We start from the raw sequence: 19,489 nt of genomic DNA, 5'->3' as shown, positions 1-19,489 counted from the left end.
AGAAAAATTTCTCTCTGTCAACATTTTCTACCCCATGCATAATTTTGTAGACTTCAATCATATCCCCCCTCAGACGTCTCCTCTCCAAACTAAAGAGTCCCAAACGCGGCAGCCTCCCCTCATAAGGAAGGTGCTCCAGTCCCTCAATCATCCTTGTTGCCCTTCTCTGCACTTTTTCTATCTCTCGATATCCTTTTTGAAATGTGGCAACCAGAGCTGAACACTGTACTCCAAGTGCGGTCGCACCACTGCTTTATATAAGGGCATGACAATCCTTGCAGTTTTATTATCAACTCCTTTCCTAATTATCCCCAGCATAGAGGCTGGTTCAGGAACTTTATATATAAATGGGTACGTTTGGCCACTGGAGATGTGGAATGGTATGGTGTAGCTCGATCCCATCAGATCTCAGAAGCTACGCAGGGTCAACTCTTGGAGGGGAGACCACCAAGGAAGGCTGTGCAGAGGGAGGCAGGCAAACCATTTCTGCTTCTCACCTCCATCGAAAGCCCCACGCTGGGCTTGCCACGTGGTGACTGGATGGCGCATGCATGCATACAGATAATATTACAACAGATTGCCAGTATGATGGAGCACAGTGGCCCTTTCCACACAAATCACTTAAAACATTTCTTAAAATGTTTTCAACCTTCCCCTCCCAGCTTTACCATGATGTATGCCCACGCTCACCCTCTCAAAACAATTCCTGGCATCCAATAAAGTGACTTCCCCCATTTTTTGAGCTACGTGTAGAATCAGTGCTTTGGCGTTTCAGAGTCTCGTGCTGTAGTTCATGGTACCTTGTGCTTGATGCTTTAAAGCAGCGGTTCTCAACCTGGGGGTCGGGACCCCTTTGGGGTTTGTGATCCTTTCACAGGGGTCGCCTAAGACTCTCTGCATCAGTGTTCTCCATCTGTACAATGGATAAATGTTAGGGTTGGGGGTCACCACAACCTGAGGAACTGTATTAAAGGGTCGCGGCATTAGGAAGGTTGAGAACCACTGCTTTAAAGATTAGCCCCCCCCACCCAAAAAAAACTCCCAAACTGAAGTGGTGCAAATAAACAGGCTAGAGGAAATGGAGTGAGTTCAGAAAACAGCCCCAAGGAGGAAATCTGGGGATGCCAATCAGGCATGAGAAATGTCTTAAAGAGGCCCCTTCCGCACACGCAAAATAATGCGTTTTCAAACCACTTTCACAATTGTTTGCAAGTGGATTTTGCCATTCCGCACAGCCTCAAAGAGCACTGAAAGCAGTTTGAAAGTGCATTATTCTGCGTGTGCGGAATGAGCCAGAGATTGCACAGGCAATTGAAGACATTTTCAAAACATACATCCTGGTAAAGCATTTAAAACATGTTGAGGCTGCAAAGGTTTGTGCAGAAAGGGCCAGGATGATGTTCCATCAGGTTGCAGCAATATTAGAAAGGCACAATGGTTGTATCTGCAGGGTAGCCTCTTCTGTGTAGCCAGAAGTATGAGGGAGGCTTCTACGGAAGAGCCAGTGTGGTGTAGCGGTTAAGATCAAGTGCACTCTAATCTGGAGAACCAGGTTTGATTCTCCGCTCTGCCACTTGAGCTGTGGAGGCTTGTCTGGGGAACCAGATTACCTTGTGCCTTCCAATGCATGCCAGCTGGGTGACCTTGAGCGAGTCACAGTTCTTCGGAGCTCTCAGCTCCACCCACCTCACAGGGCGTTTGTTGCAGTGGCGTAGGAGGTTAAGAGCTCGTGTATCTAATCTGGAGGAACCGGGTTTGATTCCCCGCTCTGCCGCCTGAGCTGTGGAGGCTTATCTGGGGAATTCAGATTAGCCTGGGCACGCCCACACGCGCCAGCTGGGTGACCTTGGGCTAGTCACAGCTTCTCGGAGCTCTCTCAGCCCCACCTACCTCACAGGGTGTTTGTTGTATGGGGGGAAGGGTAAGGAGATTGTAAGCCCCTTTGAGTCTTCTGCAGGAGAGAAAGAAGGGATATAAATCCAAACTCTTCTTCTTCTTCTTGTTGGGACGGGGGAGGGAAAGGAGATTGTAAAGCCCTTTTGAGTCTCGCAACAGGAGGAAAAGGAGGGATATAAATCCAAACTCTTCTTCTTCTTCTTTGCCTCCCAGCGTTTCTTTCCAATCACAATGAAAAGCCGTCTTTTCAATTCGCTGCATTCCACTTTTTATCCCTGCAAAATCCCTGTGGTCGATAAAAGCACAAGACGCCTCCCGTGACTGAAGCGCGGCCCAAGTTTTCAACATCTTGTAGCCTAGTACAATGAAAAAAAAAACGAGTATGGTAACATGCCACAAATTTTTGTTTCAGGCCAAATTTACCGAGGACTGCAAGTTCAGGGAGAGGTTTCAAGAAAACAGCTACAACACCTACGCCTCGGCGGTTTACCGAACTGAAAAAACGGGACGAGAATGGTACGTGGCTTTGAACAAGCGAGGCAAAGCCAAACGGGGGTGTAGCCCTCAAGTAAAACCCCAGCACCTTTCGACTCATTTCCTCCCCAGGTTCAGACAAGTGGAACCGCCGGAACTTTCTTTCACCGTCACTGTCCCGGAAAAGAAAAAGCCACCTGTTGTTATCCCGGCAAAGCCAAAGGTCCCAAAGCCCGTGCCTCGGAAGAACTCCCCTCCAGTCAAATACAGACTCAAGTTTCGCTTTGGATAGTCATGGCTTGAACTCTGCGGTGAAGGAATGTTCTTTTTCTCAGGGGCCGACGCTTGTCTGCGGTTCCACAGAGAGGTGGGATCAATGGAGCAAACTCTGTGTGGAGATCCTTGGGGGCCGAGCGAAGTTTCGTTTGGGGGCCGAGCAGAGTTGAACAGCTTTTTCGGGGTAGTGAAAAAAAAGAGAAGAGGCCGAATTCTTCTACCACTCTGTGGGGGAGAACACGAAAGGAGCTCCAGTGGACACAGAGAGACACGTGGGCCTTTGCCTTAACTTTCAGTCTCGTGGTTTCTGCTTTCCGGTTGCTGAACACGGATTGTCCTCTTCTGACTTAAAATGGTGAATGGCTTTTCCAAAAGAGTTACAACTGTTACAGATGGGCAAGGGTTCGTCCCACGTTGAGACTTTTTTGTTTTGTTTTTTTAAAAAGAAAAATCCGTTATTCGTTGGAATCGATTTCTTACTGTGATCTTTGATCTGTGATGGGAAAGGAAATTGCCCGTGTTTTCCATGGGTTATTTCCCCCCCCTCTATTTCCGCATCACTTTTTCCTGCACTTTGAAAACAAGAAATGTTGAACATACCTCAGTCAAGTCGACGGGTGAAGGAGGTTTCGCCCGGCCAGTTCAGTGGGTGGTTTTTATTTTTGAAGCAGTTGATAAACTTCAGAGGAAAACAATCATGCAATATATTTGCCGTTCTGAAGGGGTTCTGTGCAACACTGCAAGGCCAAAGTTTAGGATTTCCAGTTGGTAGTTTTTAATCCCCGTGGTTCTGATGGACCTAGATAGTCTCCAGTGTTTCTGTGGAGTTTAGAATATGCCAGAAGTACTCTCCGCTCTTTGGTCGGAGCAGGGAATGCTTCATGATAATTTTCACACAAAATCCCAAATTGAAAAGGATTGGGCAAAGGGGGAGAGGGCTTCCTCCACTTTGAAGAATTTCAAGGAATGCAAACGTACTTAGGAACGGAGTTTTCACATACCCCCCAGGTTATTACCAGATTTTGCCCAGGGCAAAACTGGAAGCAAATGTGAAGGTTCTTCCTTTGAGAAATTTGGAGGGAAACCAGATTTTTGTTGTTGTTGTTGAGGCCAGCAATATTTCATAGGTGTGTTTGTGTGTGGGTGTAAATTTACATATACCTTGTATACACTTTGGGAGGGGGCTGGTTCCCTATTACTGCCTAGGAAGAAATCTCAGTCTGGTGTAAGCCTTGAACAGCTGCCTTTCCTCTCATCCTGCATAAGGAGAAAGTTTGGAGTAGTTTACCTCATTTATTTTACTGCAGTGTTTTCCCAACCACCCAACTGAAAAAAGATTAGCAACAGATCAGATGATCTGGGATGGGCTGTGTTCCAAACCAGTGTGGTGTATCCAGAGGGTGGTGAAAAGTGACGTCAAGTTCCAGTTGACTTATTGTGATGACCCCCCCCCCCCAAATATGGTTTTTAAGGCTGGAGATATTCAGAGGTGCTTTGCCATCCCCTGCCTCTGTGTGACGACGCTGGACTTCCTTTGTGGTCTCTCATCCAAGTACTCACCAGGGCTAAGCCTGTTAGCTTCCAAGATCTCATGAGATCAGGCTATCCTGGACTATCCAGGTCAAGGCTGTGGTGTATCCTATCCTCAGTCTCAGAAAAAGTTGTTAGTACAGTCCAGTGTTTCCCAACCTTTTCGAAGTCAGTGTACCCTTGACCTCACACTTCATATCTCACAGTACCCCTGCCACCACCCTCCACCATCCCCTCCCATTGCCCCTGCTTGCCACACACCCCACCTTCCCCTCCCAGGGTGAAGGGAAGCGCTGGGGGGGGGTGGCTGTTGACCTTGTGGCAGGCCCTGCCCCATGAGTCAGCTCCATGTCCTTGCTGGCGCCGGTGGGAGGCACCACAAAAATGAGGGGGGGCGGTATTGTTGCCGCGGTACCCCTGGGACATGCTCACAGCCCCCCAGGGTACCACCGTACCCTGGTTGAGAATGGCTGGTACAGTCAGTTGAGGTGCCATGCTCAATAAAACTGTATGTTTCCGCATTAGAGTATAGTCCTGAACAAATATGAGAGTTATCATTCATTTTCATGGGTTGACTTTGTCAAAACCATTATTCTGTGCATTATTGAACATGGTACTTTGTTACAAAAGCATTTATAGTTCATCAAACTTTCAAACAGATGGGGGAGCAGCAGGAGTGTACCACCCAGGGGGACATATGGGGTCCAATGTCCCTGGGCTGAGGCCATTTAGTCACAAGGGGATGGAAAATTGCCCCCCCACACACACCCCTGCTCCTTCCCTGATGACCTGGTGCAAAAACTGTTGTTTGGTCGTGGTGGGGGAGGGCAGCTGCCCATATGGGGGTGGGGCAGAAAACTCAGATTTTGCACTGGGCTGCATTATCCCTAGATACTCCTTTGGGGAGCGGACAAGGTAGGCACTAGGACCCAGGAGGAGATTCAGCATGTTGAGTTCTGTGGCGGAGGAATGTACAACCCTACTAACATCTTTTTCTGAGACTGACTGTAGCATACTAATTACTTTCTCCTCATCAGGAAAGGGGAGTGGCAGACCTCCAATATCCAGTTCAGACGTTTCCCGAGAAAGTAACCAGAGAACAAGGGTTCCCCAAATGTGTATGTCATTTCCCAAAAAATAAGAGAAATTCTCTCCTGATGTCTCGCCTGCATCTGTGGCTGTCATCTTCAGAGGATCTGATGAATCTTCAGATTCATGAATCCTTCAGAGGCTCTGATGAATCCTCAGAATCTTCAGATCCTCTGAAGATGCCAGCCACCGATGCAGGCGAAACGTCAGGAGAGAATGCTGCTAGAACACGGCCATACAGCCCGGAAACCACGCAGCACCCCAGTGATTCCGGCCGTGAAAGCCTTCGACAATAAATAAGAGAAAATTGGCTGCCCTCCTAGACCCTCCCAAGCCCTACAAAGCTGTGGACAATCCTTATAATGTGCAAAAAAAGGTCATGTGATTCCATCCATATTCCTGTTTCTTTTGAACTCAATTCGTGTTTCCTTTTTTAAAGGAAAAAAAAAGGACCTATCTTGTGCCATAATATCTTCTCTTCCCCTCTCTTTTCCTGCCTGCTGAGCTATCTTGGGGCCTGTTATTCTTTTCCCTCCGCGGGCAGGAAAATAAAGGATTCATGACCGAGGAAGGGAGCGTTTCCCTTCCCGAATGGTGATGATTCCATTCTCTCTCCCGCTGTTCCTTGGACAGCTGGAAGAGCGGGTCTTATTCTGTCCGTCAACCCCATCGTTTCAGCGTCTGTGTTTAAAATACCTCTGTCGTGACCCTGTGGAATTCCGGCTATTATAGGTCTGATGGGCAGGAGCTGGTTTCTAAGAGATGGGCAAGTCCCGCTCTTTAGCTGGATCAAATGACAGTCCTCACTGTCAGAGCCAATTAGCAGGTTCTTTCCTCTGCCAATAACCCCCGCCCCCCTCGAGACGTCTTTTCCAAAAGCAAAAGGCCCCTATCATTCTTTGTGGCTTTTTGCTATTTTGTAAAGGCTGGCCATATGCCCCAGGGGGACAGACCTTCTTTAAGGACTCGTGGGCTGCTGTTGACATCCAAGAAAAGAGCCAGAAGGTCCGTGGGGGACCTTTGGTGGCAACCCTAAGTTGACAGCAGTCAAAGGCCAAGTAGGCTCTTAAGAAAACAGGGATTTTCCTAATGAGGCAAGCAGAATTGGTCAAGGTTTCTGGTCTTCCATATAGACCAGCCATTTTGTTGCTATTCCACCGTGCTAGGTCCGGATTACAAAGGTGCCTACAGGCTCAAAAAGGTCAGGCACTTTTGACGAAGGACACTGGAGATGCATGAATGGGCAAGTCCTTTTTTTTGTTGATGGTATCTAGTTCCACCTTTAAATTCCAGGCTCAGATCACACAATCTTCACACTGTACTCCAGGCCTGTGTCTACTCCTCATCTGTTCCTTACTTTTGTGTGTTAATCTGTACAACCACATTTCAACCAGGCACATAGGCCCAGATGGAGGGAGAAAACACAATGTTGCCGTTGCCTAGCAACTGTAGGATGCATGACCCAGCCCCTGCCTGGAGGAAGTGGAAGAACATGGCCTGAGGTTGCTAGGCAACAGAACATCTGGACCAGACTTCAGACCATGGGCTGAAACCAGAAATGGAGGAAACAGTTGCCCCGTGATGTCCTCTGCACTCTTGTTGAGACTTGCCTTCAAGAGGACTGGATCAGCTCAATATGTTAGAAAACACTGAGAAGCATTAGCAGCATTAGAACTGGCAACCCTCCTTGACAGTTTTCTATGTGCCAAATTTAATGGAACATTGCTTGGACCCAACACAGCAGGCCACAAGTCTCACAAGGGAAGGTGCTCCGTGGAAATAGTTGTGTTCTTGTGACGGAAGCGTAGCTAGGGAAAATGGTGCCCGGGGAAACACCTACTCCGGGTGCTCCCCTGCGCTCCCCACCCCGCAATCCACTTAGCTGCTGCCGCCAGTCTCAGGCAGCCGGGCGGGGCCAGGCAGCGGAGCCTCCGCAGGGCGCCCCTTGACCCGGCTAAAGGAGCAGCTTTGCGGTGCTAGGCCAGGCCAAGGGGGGGAAGGAGGAGCGGTGTGGGGCATGACCAAATGGCAGCTGCCTGGGACATTTGTCCGCAGGTGGCCCTGTGGAAGCTCCGCCTCTGTCTGGTGATCTCTGATGTTGCCCATGGAAAAAATGCTGTTTTTGATTCTGAATTTGAAGTTTGCCAATAAACAAAGGGGCGGCTACTAGAAAGGCCTTTCCTCAATCCATCGTAAACCGGTGCTGCTTTTGAATTGCAGCAGCAATGCCATTTGTGTGCGTCCAAAATTCAGAATTATGTGCCAGAATAATCTTCTGTCCAGAACCTAGCAGTACTGTATTAGCCAGGAGGACCCATGAACTGGCATCTATCACCAGTTAAGCCTTAATGGAGATTTCTGATTGGCTGGCTATGAGGGTTATTCACTTTTGAACCAAAGAAGGTACCTGTCTCATTAACCACTGTTTAATTGGGGCGATTAAAGGTGACAGTGTTTAACTCTGTGTTGTTTTTAAACAGATGTCTCCTGTGACGATTTCGTATGTCTAAAAGCATGGGAGAGAGTCGCTCTGTCGTCTTCTTTTCCTGGCTAACTAGCAATCCGACTTGCAATAGTAGAAAATGTATGCTTTCCTCTTGTCTTAATTGTACTGGTGTCTTTCCGCTGCAGACTAGCAATAACAAAGCCATTTCATCCGTCCAAAGGTTTGACTCTCGAAAGGAATACCCTTGCCAAACAATTATTTTCGTCCCCTTTGGTGAGGAATCACCTTTTGTTTTTCATGATTGTGACCTGCTTTTTCTATCCATGCCTTGTTTCATGCAATGTTTTGGAACCACTGTTCGATGTTGCTGATTTTGACAATGGGCGACATTTTCGTGAAAGCGTCCGTGAAACGTGTTGCAAACGATCGTACTGCCATAATAAAGTGAACCTATGCTGAACTGTGAACCGTGCTTAGTGTGGGGATTTTGTTAAGGCGAAAAAACAACTGCAACCTATTACAAGGATGACTTCCCGTGACGGCACGCAGACATAAACCTGTCTATGCTATTTTCACATCTATGGTTCATAATCTGTGCTGCATAAAATTAAACTAGTTTAAAAGGACTCCTTAGTTCTCCAAGAACTGTAGCTCTGTGAACTAGGTCAACACGCAGCTAAAGAGAATTCTCACCAAATTCCTTTTTTTCTTTATGGGTAGAGTTTTATTTATTTTGTTTTTTGCTATCAACTCTCAGCCAATTTATGACAACCCCATGGGATTTTTAAGATGAGAAGATTTCAGAGGTGGAGTGACATTTGCCTGACTCTGGCCCTCTATGCAGAAGACCCCGAAAACGTTTTGCAAATGTTTTTTAAAAACCCCATTTCTCTGCCCTCCCCCCTCAAAAACGCTTCCACTAAAATTTTTGCCACCATTTCAGTTGTTGCTGAGTTTCTCATAAGAGGAGATTTATTAATTTGACTCCCTTTAAAATTGTTTCAACCTTTTCCAGTTAGAAAGTGTTCGAGCAGAGAGCGTCAACTGGAAGATTTCTTGCAGTCTACAAGGGGTCCTTTGGATGTTTTAATGATTTTGTCATGGTGTGTGGCCCATGGTATGGTGTGTGGCCCCATGGTGTGTAGCTGAAGTCCATGTAAGTGAGTAAGAATGTCAGACATTTTGGATTTTGTTTCCCTGCTCCTCCACATGAAGCCTGCTGCGTGACCTTGGACCAGTCACAGTTCTCTCAGAACTCTCTCAGCCTCACCTACCTCGCAAATGCCTTCTGTGGGGAGGGGAAGGGAAGGGAAGGGAACCGCAAGCCACTTTGAGACTATTCAAAGGTAGAGAAAAGCAGGGTATAAAAACTAACTCCTTTTCTTCCTCATCCACATGAAGCCTGCTGGGTGACCTTGAGCCCGTCACAGTTCTCTCAGAACTCTCTCAGCCCCACCTACCTCACAAAATGACTGTTGGGAGGAGGGGAAGGGAAGGCGATCGGGGAGCTGCTTTGAGTCTCCTAAAAAGCGGGGTCTGAAAAACAGCTCTTGTCTTCTAACAACATCTGGCAACCCTATATTTTTTTCCCACTTAAGTCTCTGCATCTTTATCAGACCTTGAGGGGGGAAAAACCTACCTCCACTGTAGTTTTGGAAGATATGTAAATATATTTAAATGCAATCAGTCAATCTACCAGCACCCAGCCAAACTCATCAAAGTTTTCAGAGTCTTTGTGCCAGGTGACAGACTCGCACACCGTATCCCCGCCGAGGGATTAACTCGCTGCGCAATCTTCCAATTACAGCTCCCATCTTGTCATTATAATCTTTGCCGGGGAAGGAGTTAATTGACCTGATTCCATGGCAATCAGGTGAGGCTCTGTAGAGGAAGCAAGACGACACTCTTCTGTCTTTACTTCTGCGTGGGGGTTGTTGTATTCTTTATTTTTTTCTTAGAGTCTCCTCCCGGGTACAATTACAGGAGTGCTTCCTTGGCAGTTTTTTTTTCCAACCCGACTGAGAGATATTTTCCCCTCCAGAGCGACGGAATTCTAAAACGTTGCCTGACACTTTGAAAAAAAAGATGAACAAGAAAAAGCAATTCCTAATTGGTACGTGGGGTAAAAATCTATGTCACTCCTGTGACTGGTCCGTGAGACATCACGTTGAGTAGCAGCACAGTAATGATACCGGAAAAACCCTTTCTTTGAACTCTTTGGTGAGGCGAGGCAAAGAAGGGTCAGTTCCGCACAGGCAACACAAACAGGTTAAATGGACCCGTGCTGCCTGCACCACTGTTTGCACGGCAGGTTCAGGGGCCATCCAGGAGCACTGGGATTCTGGCATCAGGATGCGGCATGGTTTGCACAGGAAACGCTGTGTTTCCTGGCCAACTGCACATCTGAGAATCCCCCTCCTAGAATCCCCCCTGAGAATCCCAGAAATCCCACCCCAAGAATCCCCCCCACACACTTTCTGGCACAAAATGGTGGCTGCCTAGATAATCCACTCTATTGGCGGCCACATGGAAAATCCACCATAATGGTGGACAGAAGGGGGGGGGGGGTAAATAGAACACTTCCTGCTTGCCATAGTTTGCACAGGCAAGCAGGAACCACCTGAAATTGGGGTTAAAGGGAAAAGGTCGCTAATTTGGAGACTTTCATTTAACCCGGGTTCTACCAAATGTAACAGGTGAGAAGCGTTTGGGGGAAGAGGTCTGTGGGAACTTCTCTCCCACAATGCTATTTTCATGCCCCTGTGTGGAATCACTCTGGGTTTGCTTCATGCAGCAGGTTTGGAGTCCCATTTGCAGACAGATCATCTGCTCTTAACTGTATGATTATATTTTCCCACCATCACAGGAGATGGAAGAGGCAGCGTTTAACGTTGCTGCCTCAGTATAAGCCCATATGAAGTTGCTTTTATGCTGAATCGGGCCATTGATCCATCGTTGTCAATAGCAGGGGCGTACCGCCCAGGGGGACATATGGGGCTGCAGGCTGTGGCCACTTAATCATGTGGGGGGCAGAAAATCGCCCCCACACACCCCCTCCTTCCCTGATGACCTGGTGCAAAAAAAGTTGTTTGGTCATTGTGGGGGAGGGCGGCCATCCATAAGGGGGTGGGGAGGAGCGGAAAACTCAGATTTTGCACCGGGCTACATTTTCCCTAGATACGCCTCTGGTCAATATTCCCTACTCAAACTGGCTGCAGCTGTCCAAAATCTCTGGTTTAGGTCTTTCTCATCACCTGTTCCCTGATCCCTTTTGGACTGAACTGGGGATCTTCTGCATTGAAAGCAGGTGTATCTACCACTGAGCCATGAGCCCTCTGGGGCGGAATTGGATACAGAAATGGTACTATCCTGTATGATGAAAGGGAGACTGGACGAAGGAAGGATTATATGTCTGCGACATTACTGTCCACACTCCCACATTCCTGCTGGGTGACCTTGGGCTAGTCACAGTTCTTTTGAGAACTCTTTCATCCCCACCTACCTCACAAGGGGGATTTCCCCACTCACCTTCTGCTGCCCGCCGCTCTCGCGCCTCCTCAGCGTGCGTCATTCCTGGCACGCTCTCGGGGTTCCCCACGACCCCGCGCTCTGCTCTGCGCGGGGTCATCAAAAGGTGCCGTTTCTTCAGGGCCAGGAATGACGTGCGCTGAGGTGGTGCAAGAGCGGCAGCGTCGGGGCGGCTGCGTGGTTGCCGTCCTTGCAAGTGGGGAGCGCTGCTGGACCCCGCGCTACTTTCCTGGAGTAGCGCGCAGCAGAAGGTAAGTGGGGAAAGCCCCAAGGTGTCTGTCGTGGGGGAGGAAGGAAAAGGAGCTTATAAGTCACCTTGACTCCTTACAGGAGAGAAAGGTGGGATATAAATTCAAACTCCTCTCCTTCTTCTTCCTGTACACATACTTCCTCCATTGTGGTGCTCCCCTTATGGAACGGCCTGCCTGAGGAAATCAAAAAAGCTCTTGCTTTCCTCACCTTCTGCAAACTATGCAACAATCCAAGAGAGCTTTTCTGTGTAGGTAATAGGGTTGCACTGCACAAAATGATTCAAGAACATTTTTTGCATAAATGAGTAAGGACTGTGGTCTATATTGCTCACTGAAAGTAGGACCCTATTATGTAATTTTTGTACTGCTAAGTGTGTCATGCTAATACTTACACGAAATGTGTCATGTTAATACTTACGTTCAGCTCTTTCACGTGGCTCCAGACTTCCGCAGGCCGAAAGCACTGGTTACTGAATATCCCATTTTGTTGACAGTACTGACTCAATAAGCGTAATCTGCTCTGAGTCCCTGTGAGAAACATAAATAAAAAATAAAGAAATATTATCTCGAGGAGGAGGAGGAGGAGGAGGAGGAGGAGGAGGAGGAGGAAGAGGGTTTGGATTTCTACCCCACCTTTCTCTCCTGGAAGGATTCTGAACTCCCTCTCAATTCTCACTGGTGTGCTTTTCTAAAGCCGAGACAGAATATTCCTTTTGACTCTCTCGTTACCTCAGCAGCTCCCAGCCTCTCTAAATAATGTAAGCCCAGCAATCTGTCTGTCCTTGAGGATCAGCGCGAGAGCCACAGAAAGAGTCGGAGCCTGCCTTTGATTGCAGTTCATGAGTTTTTTTTACCAAAGCATTACAGCAACCATCCCCCGCTCAGAGTGCTTCTGAATTGGTCCCCACGATCCGTCTGCTCACATCCTCACTTGGGTGGCAGCTGGCATCGAAAAACCGAGTTCAGCACTCCAGTTTCACCCTGGACGACACCGTGATGAATGCCGCGATCAGACAGTTGGAACGCCGGGGCTTGGAGTTCCTTGTGGAAACGCAAAGAGGCCGGGAGCGACATTTGAATGGCTTTCCCTCCTATTGCTGTTTCCTACCCCCTCCACCATGCTGCCTTGTATCCAAACAAGAAACTATTCTAATTGCAGAACATTTCTAAAGATACGTCTTGGCGGGGTACGGTCCCTTCCTAGCCTCCACATCTCTCCTTGCCAAAAGTAAGGCTTCTTAGGCCCCTTCCGCACATGCAGAATAACACACTTTCAATCCACTTTCAAAGCACTTTGCAGCTGGATTTGACTGAGCGGAGTAGCAAAATCCACTTGCGAACAATTGCGAAAGTGGATTGAAAGTGCATTATTCTGCATGTGCGGAAGGGGTCTTAGACAGCCTCTGACATTTATCAGAGTCATATGCTGGTTTCGAAAGGTGAGGGAACATACGAACATAAGAACTAGCCTGCTGGATCAGACCAGAGTCCATCTAGTCCAGCTCTCTGCTACTCGCAGTGGCCCACCAGGTGCCTTTGGGAGATCACGTGCAGGATGTGAAAGCAATGGCCTTCTGCTGCTGCTGCTGCTCCCGAGCACCTGGTCTGCTAAGGCTTTTGCAATCTGAGATCAAGGAGGATCAAGATTGGTAGCCATAGATCGACTTCTCCTCTATAAATCTGCCCAAGCCCTTTTTAAAGCTAAAGAGGGAGATACATGTACTGCTGTATACAGAGTTACTCAGTCTGCATTGGGCTTTTCCACACATTTTTCCCCCCATCGCTTTTGGGCTCTTATTGCTTTGGTTTATCTCCCAATTTCTGCATGCATTTTTATACCTTTAGAATCATAGAGTTGGAAGAGACCCCAAGGGCCATCAAGTCCGACCCCCTGCAATGCAGGAACACACAATTTAGTTTTCACTTTGGTTTTGGGGTGCGTCGTTCCCTGTTTTCCCCCCATTTCTTTAGAGATCATTTTACCCGAGTCTTTCCCCGGAAACCAATTTTGAGTTGTCTTTTCCTCATGGGTAACATTGCTGTTGGTTTTCTTGGTCCCGCCCACCCCTGACCACCTTCTGCTCACTGGACTGCTGTCATCAAGAAACCGCTTCCTCTGCCCCAGCTCTGGAGATGAATGTTTTCAATTTTTTTTATTTTTAATCCCCCGAGATCTTCCTCTTCGCCAAAGTCCACTCCCCATCTCCCGCCCAATCTCCAGCAATTTCCAAACTTGGCACTTTAACAATAAAAAAAACACAACAATAATAAATAACACAACCACAGCTTTTGCTGGCAGCCTCATGCTCACGGCTAGGTCCACTCCTAGTGACCTTGTGGCTCAAGTGGAATTTGAAACAGATATTCTCCAGTTCACGTGCTTAGTTTCAACATCAGCAGGTTGGGTGGCTCGGCAAGATAGTGGAGCAGGGGTTAAGAAGCACCACTGTCCTCTCTTCTTTATTTGAATGATAGATTCCTTATGGTGTTGATTTGCTACTCTGGCTCATGCTTCTTGTCCATTAAGAAGAAGAAGAGTTTGGATTTATATCCCCCCTTTCTCTCCTGTAGGAGATTCAAAGGGGCTTACAATCTCCTTTCCCTTCCCCCCTCACAACAAACACCCTGTGAGGTAGGTGGGGCTGAGAGAGCTCCATGGAGCTGTGACTAGCCCAAGGTCACCCAGCTGGTGTGTGTGGGAGTGCACAGGCTAATCTGAATTCCCCAGATAAGCCTCCACAGCTCAGGCGGCAGAGCGGGGAATCAAAGCCGGTTCCTCCAGATTAGAATGCACCTGCCCTTAACCACTATGCCACTGCTTATCTGTTTTAACTTTTGGGTGCTGTGTGGTTTCCGGGCTGTATGGCCGTGTTCTAGCAGCATTCTCTCCTGACGTTTTGCCTGCATCTGTGGCTGGCCTCTTCAGGGGATCTTTTTAACTTTATTTTATTTTATTGTTGGTCATTGTGCCCATTTCGTTGTTATGATCTTTGGCCAGGGATAATACATTGTACCTTTATTTATTTATTTTGCTGTGACCTGTTTTTCTCTCTCCCGAAGCCTGGAATGCCAGTCCTGGCCCACCAGTGGAAACAAACATTTTAAAACAGATCCCTGACAAGGCTATATCCAAAAACCTGTGCTGAAAAGACAGATTTGAGTTCAGTAGCACCTGAGAGTTTAACAAGACTTCAGGGTTGTGAGCCTTTGAGGGGGTTGTGAGCCTTTGAGAACAAAAGCTCCATTTGTCAGATACAGAAACTGGGGAAGATAATAAGGTATTTGACAAAAGGAACTTTTACTCTTGAAAGCTCATCCCCCGAAAATATTGTTGGTCTCCAAGGGGGTGTTGTACGGAAAATGGGCATCTTTCTAGAATTCATTGGTTTGCTTTTAGCCAGCTTTCGTTTCGCCGCATTTCTTTCTGTACATATATCAGCTGCGTTAGATACTAAAATAGAGGGAGGGGAGAGAGAAAGTCACATCTGGTTATCTCACCATATGATTCCAGGTCATCAGTCTGGAGTAAAATATTCTTTCTTGTGCGGCTCAGGGTTGTGATTCAGCTTTCTGACAATCACACCAGTTTCTTGGGGAAGGGGGTAAAAGCTCTCGGGAAAATAAGTGGCGAACATTGTTGCTCGGGGAAGTGCTTCCGGAGACTTTAAAATTAGATTGGAGAGCAATTATGGCAGAATGCACAAGAGTTCAAATGGATCTCCAAAGAGGTTTGTGTCTGAGTAGCAGCACGGACTTTCTTTGTTTATTTATAGGGCGCCTTTTCAGAGACTTTCTTAAGAAGGCTGGCAATGCAAAAAGTAGCATGACGAAGGATCAGTAGTTTAATCATTCATAAAAAAAATAAGCTATGAGAAACTGCCAAAAAGAAAGCATCAAACAGCATTTGCCAGTAGAGTTGCCAGTCTCTAGGTCATTGGTGGAGATCTCCAGGAATTACAACTAAACTCCAGGTTACAGAGATCAGTTCACCTGGAGAGAATGGCCACTTTAGAAGGTGGACTTTATGGTGTTAGCAGCAGCAGATTCTAATCTGCAGAACCGGGTTTGATTCCCCACTCCTTCACATGAGCGGTGGACTCTTATCCGGCGAACTGGATCTGTTTCTCACTCCTCCACATGAAGCCTGCAGGATGACCTGGAGCCAGTCCCAGTTCTCTTAGAACTCTCTCAGTCCTATCGACTCCACAAGGGGTCTGTTGTGGGGAGAGGAAAGGAAAGGAGTCTGTAACATGCCGTGAGTCTTCTTACAGGCGACAAAGGTGACTGAAAGCCACTATGAGACTCCTTACGGTTTGGATAAGCAGGGTACAAATAAGCGGGGTACAAAGTTTTCTGTTATTTGACTGCACACACAGAGAGCGCCAAAAGATCGAATAGGTGCTTCTTGGCTCTAACAGGTAATTGTTTTTCAACTTCAGTTACTTGTGTTGCCAGCCCTAATCCTCATCTGCTTTTCAATCACATATGTACACAGCCCTAATCCTAATTTTTAAGTTTTTAAGTAAATTTTAATTGTATTTTATTTAGCTTGGAACTGATTTTAATTATTTGTAGCTGTTTTCACTGTTTATTAAATCGAGTTTTATTATATTATTGTTTATTATTGTACACCACTCTGAGCCCTTTTGGGGAAGGCAGCAGATAGACAGACAGACAGACAGACAGACAGACAGACAGACAGACAGATACATAGATAGATAGATAGATAGATAGATAGATAGATAGATAGATAGATAGATAGATAGACAGATAGATAGATAGATAGATAGATAGATAGATAGATAGATTCACGTTTCTGAATGCCAAACACAAGAGGAAACACAGGTGGAAGAGATAGGAAGGACAGAACTTTATGGAAATGAATACAGAACATGGAACACCTGGCTGAAGAAACGCTCCTCTTAAACAAAGCCCAAAGCAGAGGGCTCTTGAAACAGCCCATGCAGAGTCACTAGCTCAGAAGGTGTTTTTTGATTGCCTGCTGCACTAGCTGCTCCCTGCCTCGCAGGCGTCAGAAGAAGGAACTTCTTGGCAGCCTTTTGGTGAGCAACAGCTACCTGTTGAAGCGACCGGTGGCTCCCGAAAGACGAAGCCGCAACATACTTTCGCAGCTATAACACGCTATTTTTGCTCTCTTTCAGCCTCGGGGCGGAGACCGCGCGGACGGGGCGGGGGTAGAATCTCGAGGCGAGAAGCGATTGGGCGCCCAGAGGCCGGTGGGCGGAGCGGCCTCGCGGTCCATTTCATTCTTAGTTCATTCTTAGGGGGGGCGGCGACGAGGCGGGACAGTGGAAGGCGGAGGCGTGGCCCACGAAAGCAGCCGTTCGCCGGTTGGTTAGCGAACGGGAAGGTGGGCGGGGCTCCGTTGCTGGGATCGGTTGCCATGGACGCCGCGGCCCGTAGTAACGGGGCTGGGCCAACATGGCGGGCCTTGAGGGAGACGACGGCGGGGCCGCCTTGGATCACATTGTGACGCAGTTCAACACCTACGAGGATTACCTGGACTCGCAGATCACCACGCAGGACCTCTACTACTTGGAGGTGGGACCCCGGGAGGAACAGGAACGATTGCCCTTGAAGCAGAGGGTGCTTCTGAACATGTGCAGAGTGCATCCTCCCCCACGGGGTGGCGAAAAGCAAATTGCACGGCGGAGGCCGGGCAAGGGCTATCCATGAGACATTTACGTGGTTTGCCGGCTTGTCTGCAGCCCTGTTGGTTCCTTGCATTGCTTTTTCACCCTGGATTTCGGCCAGCTGCAAAAGCTGTCCCCCAAAGTGAAAATATCCATGCAATTGTAGTTATTTTCTGCATATAAATTCTGTCCATATGGATATCAATGGCATTGTGCGCATGTAAATATCAGTGCATATGACTTAATGTAATTGACATTGGAGAGCCAGCGTGGAGAAGAGGCAGTGGCATCTGCAGTTATTTTTATTATTTATTTTATTATTGAATTTTACAGACCGCCCTACCCCCGAAGGGCTCTGCGCAGTGAACAACATAAATATATAACATATACATTTAAAAACCCATTTAAAATAAACACAGCGGTCGATATATTAAAACGGCGTCAGCAATAAAACCCTTATTAAAACCCTCCCAAAGAGGGGAGAAAAAAGGTCCCATAGATGGTAAGGGACCCCAAACACAGGAGAGTAAAATGGGGACCCCTTTCAGCGGCTGGACACTCCAAAAGCCCGGTGGAACAGCTCCGTCTTACAGGCCCTACGGAACTCGCCAAGATCCCGCAAGGCCCAGACAGCTGGAGGAAGAGTGTTCCACCAGGCAGGGGCCAGCCGCATCATTGAGGGGCCAGGAACCACCAGTAGGGATATATGGGGTAATGCGGTCCCGAAGGTACGAGGGTCCCAGGCCGTGTAAGGCCTTAAAGATGTATCAAAAATTCAGAAAATTCCTAACTTGGTTCTGCTGGTGTGTTACACCCCCAACACTGCCCTTGGGCTTAAGGAAATCAGTCCCTGTGACCAGCACCTGTAAGAGGCAAGAAACTACCACAGCAAAAGTTTTTTTTTCCAGAAGTTCCCAATGTCGTTTAACCTGTGTGAATATATGCTCTTCTGTTCTTGTTCAACACCCTTCATTAATCTCCTTGTCTCTTTCCCATCACGGCTTCTCTCTAAGGCGCGATGCCAGGGCGCCTTTATTTATTATTTATTTATTTATTGTATTTATACCCGTCTGGTCTCCCGAAGGACTCAGAGCGGCTTACAAATAAAAGCATATAAAACGATACAATAAATAATATAAAAACACAAATATTTAAACATTGTAAACATGATGCGCTCAAAAACAGATTACAAACAGGTGGCCTTATGCTTTGACGATGAGAATTCGAGGGCAGGCATGCGGGGCAAGCGTCTTCCGAAAGATATTTAAGGAGATGGCCGAGAATGTCGAAGGAGGTCCAGGCGGGCTGAAAATGAGAATGGGGAGGAAGTGAATCGGGAGGCTGTCGGGACAACTGACAACCCAAATCAGGTGTGCGGATATACATGGATTAGGGTTAGAACTAGACATATTCAATATAATTAGCCGCTTCGGCAGAGCAGTGAATTAAGAACTCACTGCAACGACCCTCTCTCTTCCTGGTTCTTTATAAAGAGGGGTCCGCATCCAGGGGCTGGCGCAACTGCCCTGCCAGGATCGAGCTGTTTAGTTTGGGGTTGGGGGGGGGGGAAGGCCAATAAGGGGAGCCATGATAGAGATTTGTAAAATTTAGCTGTGCGGGGGGAGAGTGGACAAGAAGAAACCTTTTCTCCCTTGCTCACAATACCAGAATCACCCACTGAAGCTGAAGGGCGGGAGATTCAGGACAGATGTAAGCAAGTATTTCTTCACACAGCGCATGGTTAACTTATGGAACTCCCTGCCCCAGGATGTGGTGATGGCTGTCAACTTGGAAGGCTTGAAAAGAAGAGGGAACAGATCCACAGGTGTTGGGAGAAGTATCTCCCACAGAAGTATCTACTCCCTCCAGTACCAGAGGCAGTATGCCTCTTTATATCCTTTGTAGGAGGATGCTGTGGCAGTCTTCCTAGCCAGCGTAGTGTAGTGGTTAAGAGCTGGTGGATTCTAATCTGGAGAACTGGGTTTGATTTCCCACTTCTCCACCTGAGTGGCAGAGGCTTATCTGGTGAACCAGATGTGTTTCTGTACTGCTATGTTCCTGCTGGGTGACCTTGGGCTAGTCACAGTTCACTCTCTGTCAGCCCCACCTACCTCACAAGGTGTCTATTGTAGGGAGAGGAAGGGAAAGGAGCTTGTACGCCCCTTTGAGTCTCCTTACAGTACAGAAAGAAGGGGGTATAAATCCAAACTCTTCTCTTCTTCAGTGGGCCTTAACTCCAAATTTTCCTCCCTTCTGTTGTTGTGCACAGGGTCAGTGTCTCGACTCACCTGTTTTGCCTCCCCCCTCTCCCCATATACACACTTTTGACCCTTAACACACTTAAG

General features: G+C 47.6%; 1 protein-coding gene across 2 annotated transcripts in view; it reads left to right on the top strand.

Annotated features, from left to right (window-relative positions):
• Positions 1-19,489, top strand: part of CFAP299 (cilia and flagella associated protein 299) — a 334,792-nt gene that overhangs the window by 11,979 nt on the left and 303,324 nt on the right. Inside the window, exon 1 of one of the 2 annotated variants that reach the window (XM_048510222.1) lies at positions 16,932-17,052. The exons of the other annotated variant lie outside the window; for it this stretch is intronic. Coding sequence (XP_048366179.1) covers positions 16,933-17,052 — 120 coding nt within the window. The 5' untranslated portion in view covers position 16,932. Of the gene's footprint in view, positions 1-16,931; positions 17,053-19,489 lie in introns of those variants that run through there. 2 annotated transcript variants of the gene reach the window in all.

This window comes from Sphaerodactylus townsendi, linkage group LG10 (genome assembly GCF_021028975.2).
Source record: "Sphaerodactylus townsendi isolate TG3544 linkage group LG10, MPM_Stown_v2.3, whole genome shotgun sequence".
Lineage (NCBI taxonomy): Eukaryota > Metazoa > Chordata > Lepidosauria > Squamata > Sphaerodactylidae > Sphaerodactylus > Sphaerodactylus townsendi.
Note: the sequence above shows the minus strand (reverse complement) of the source record. Positions and strands in the feature narration are given on the sequence as shown.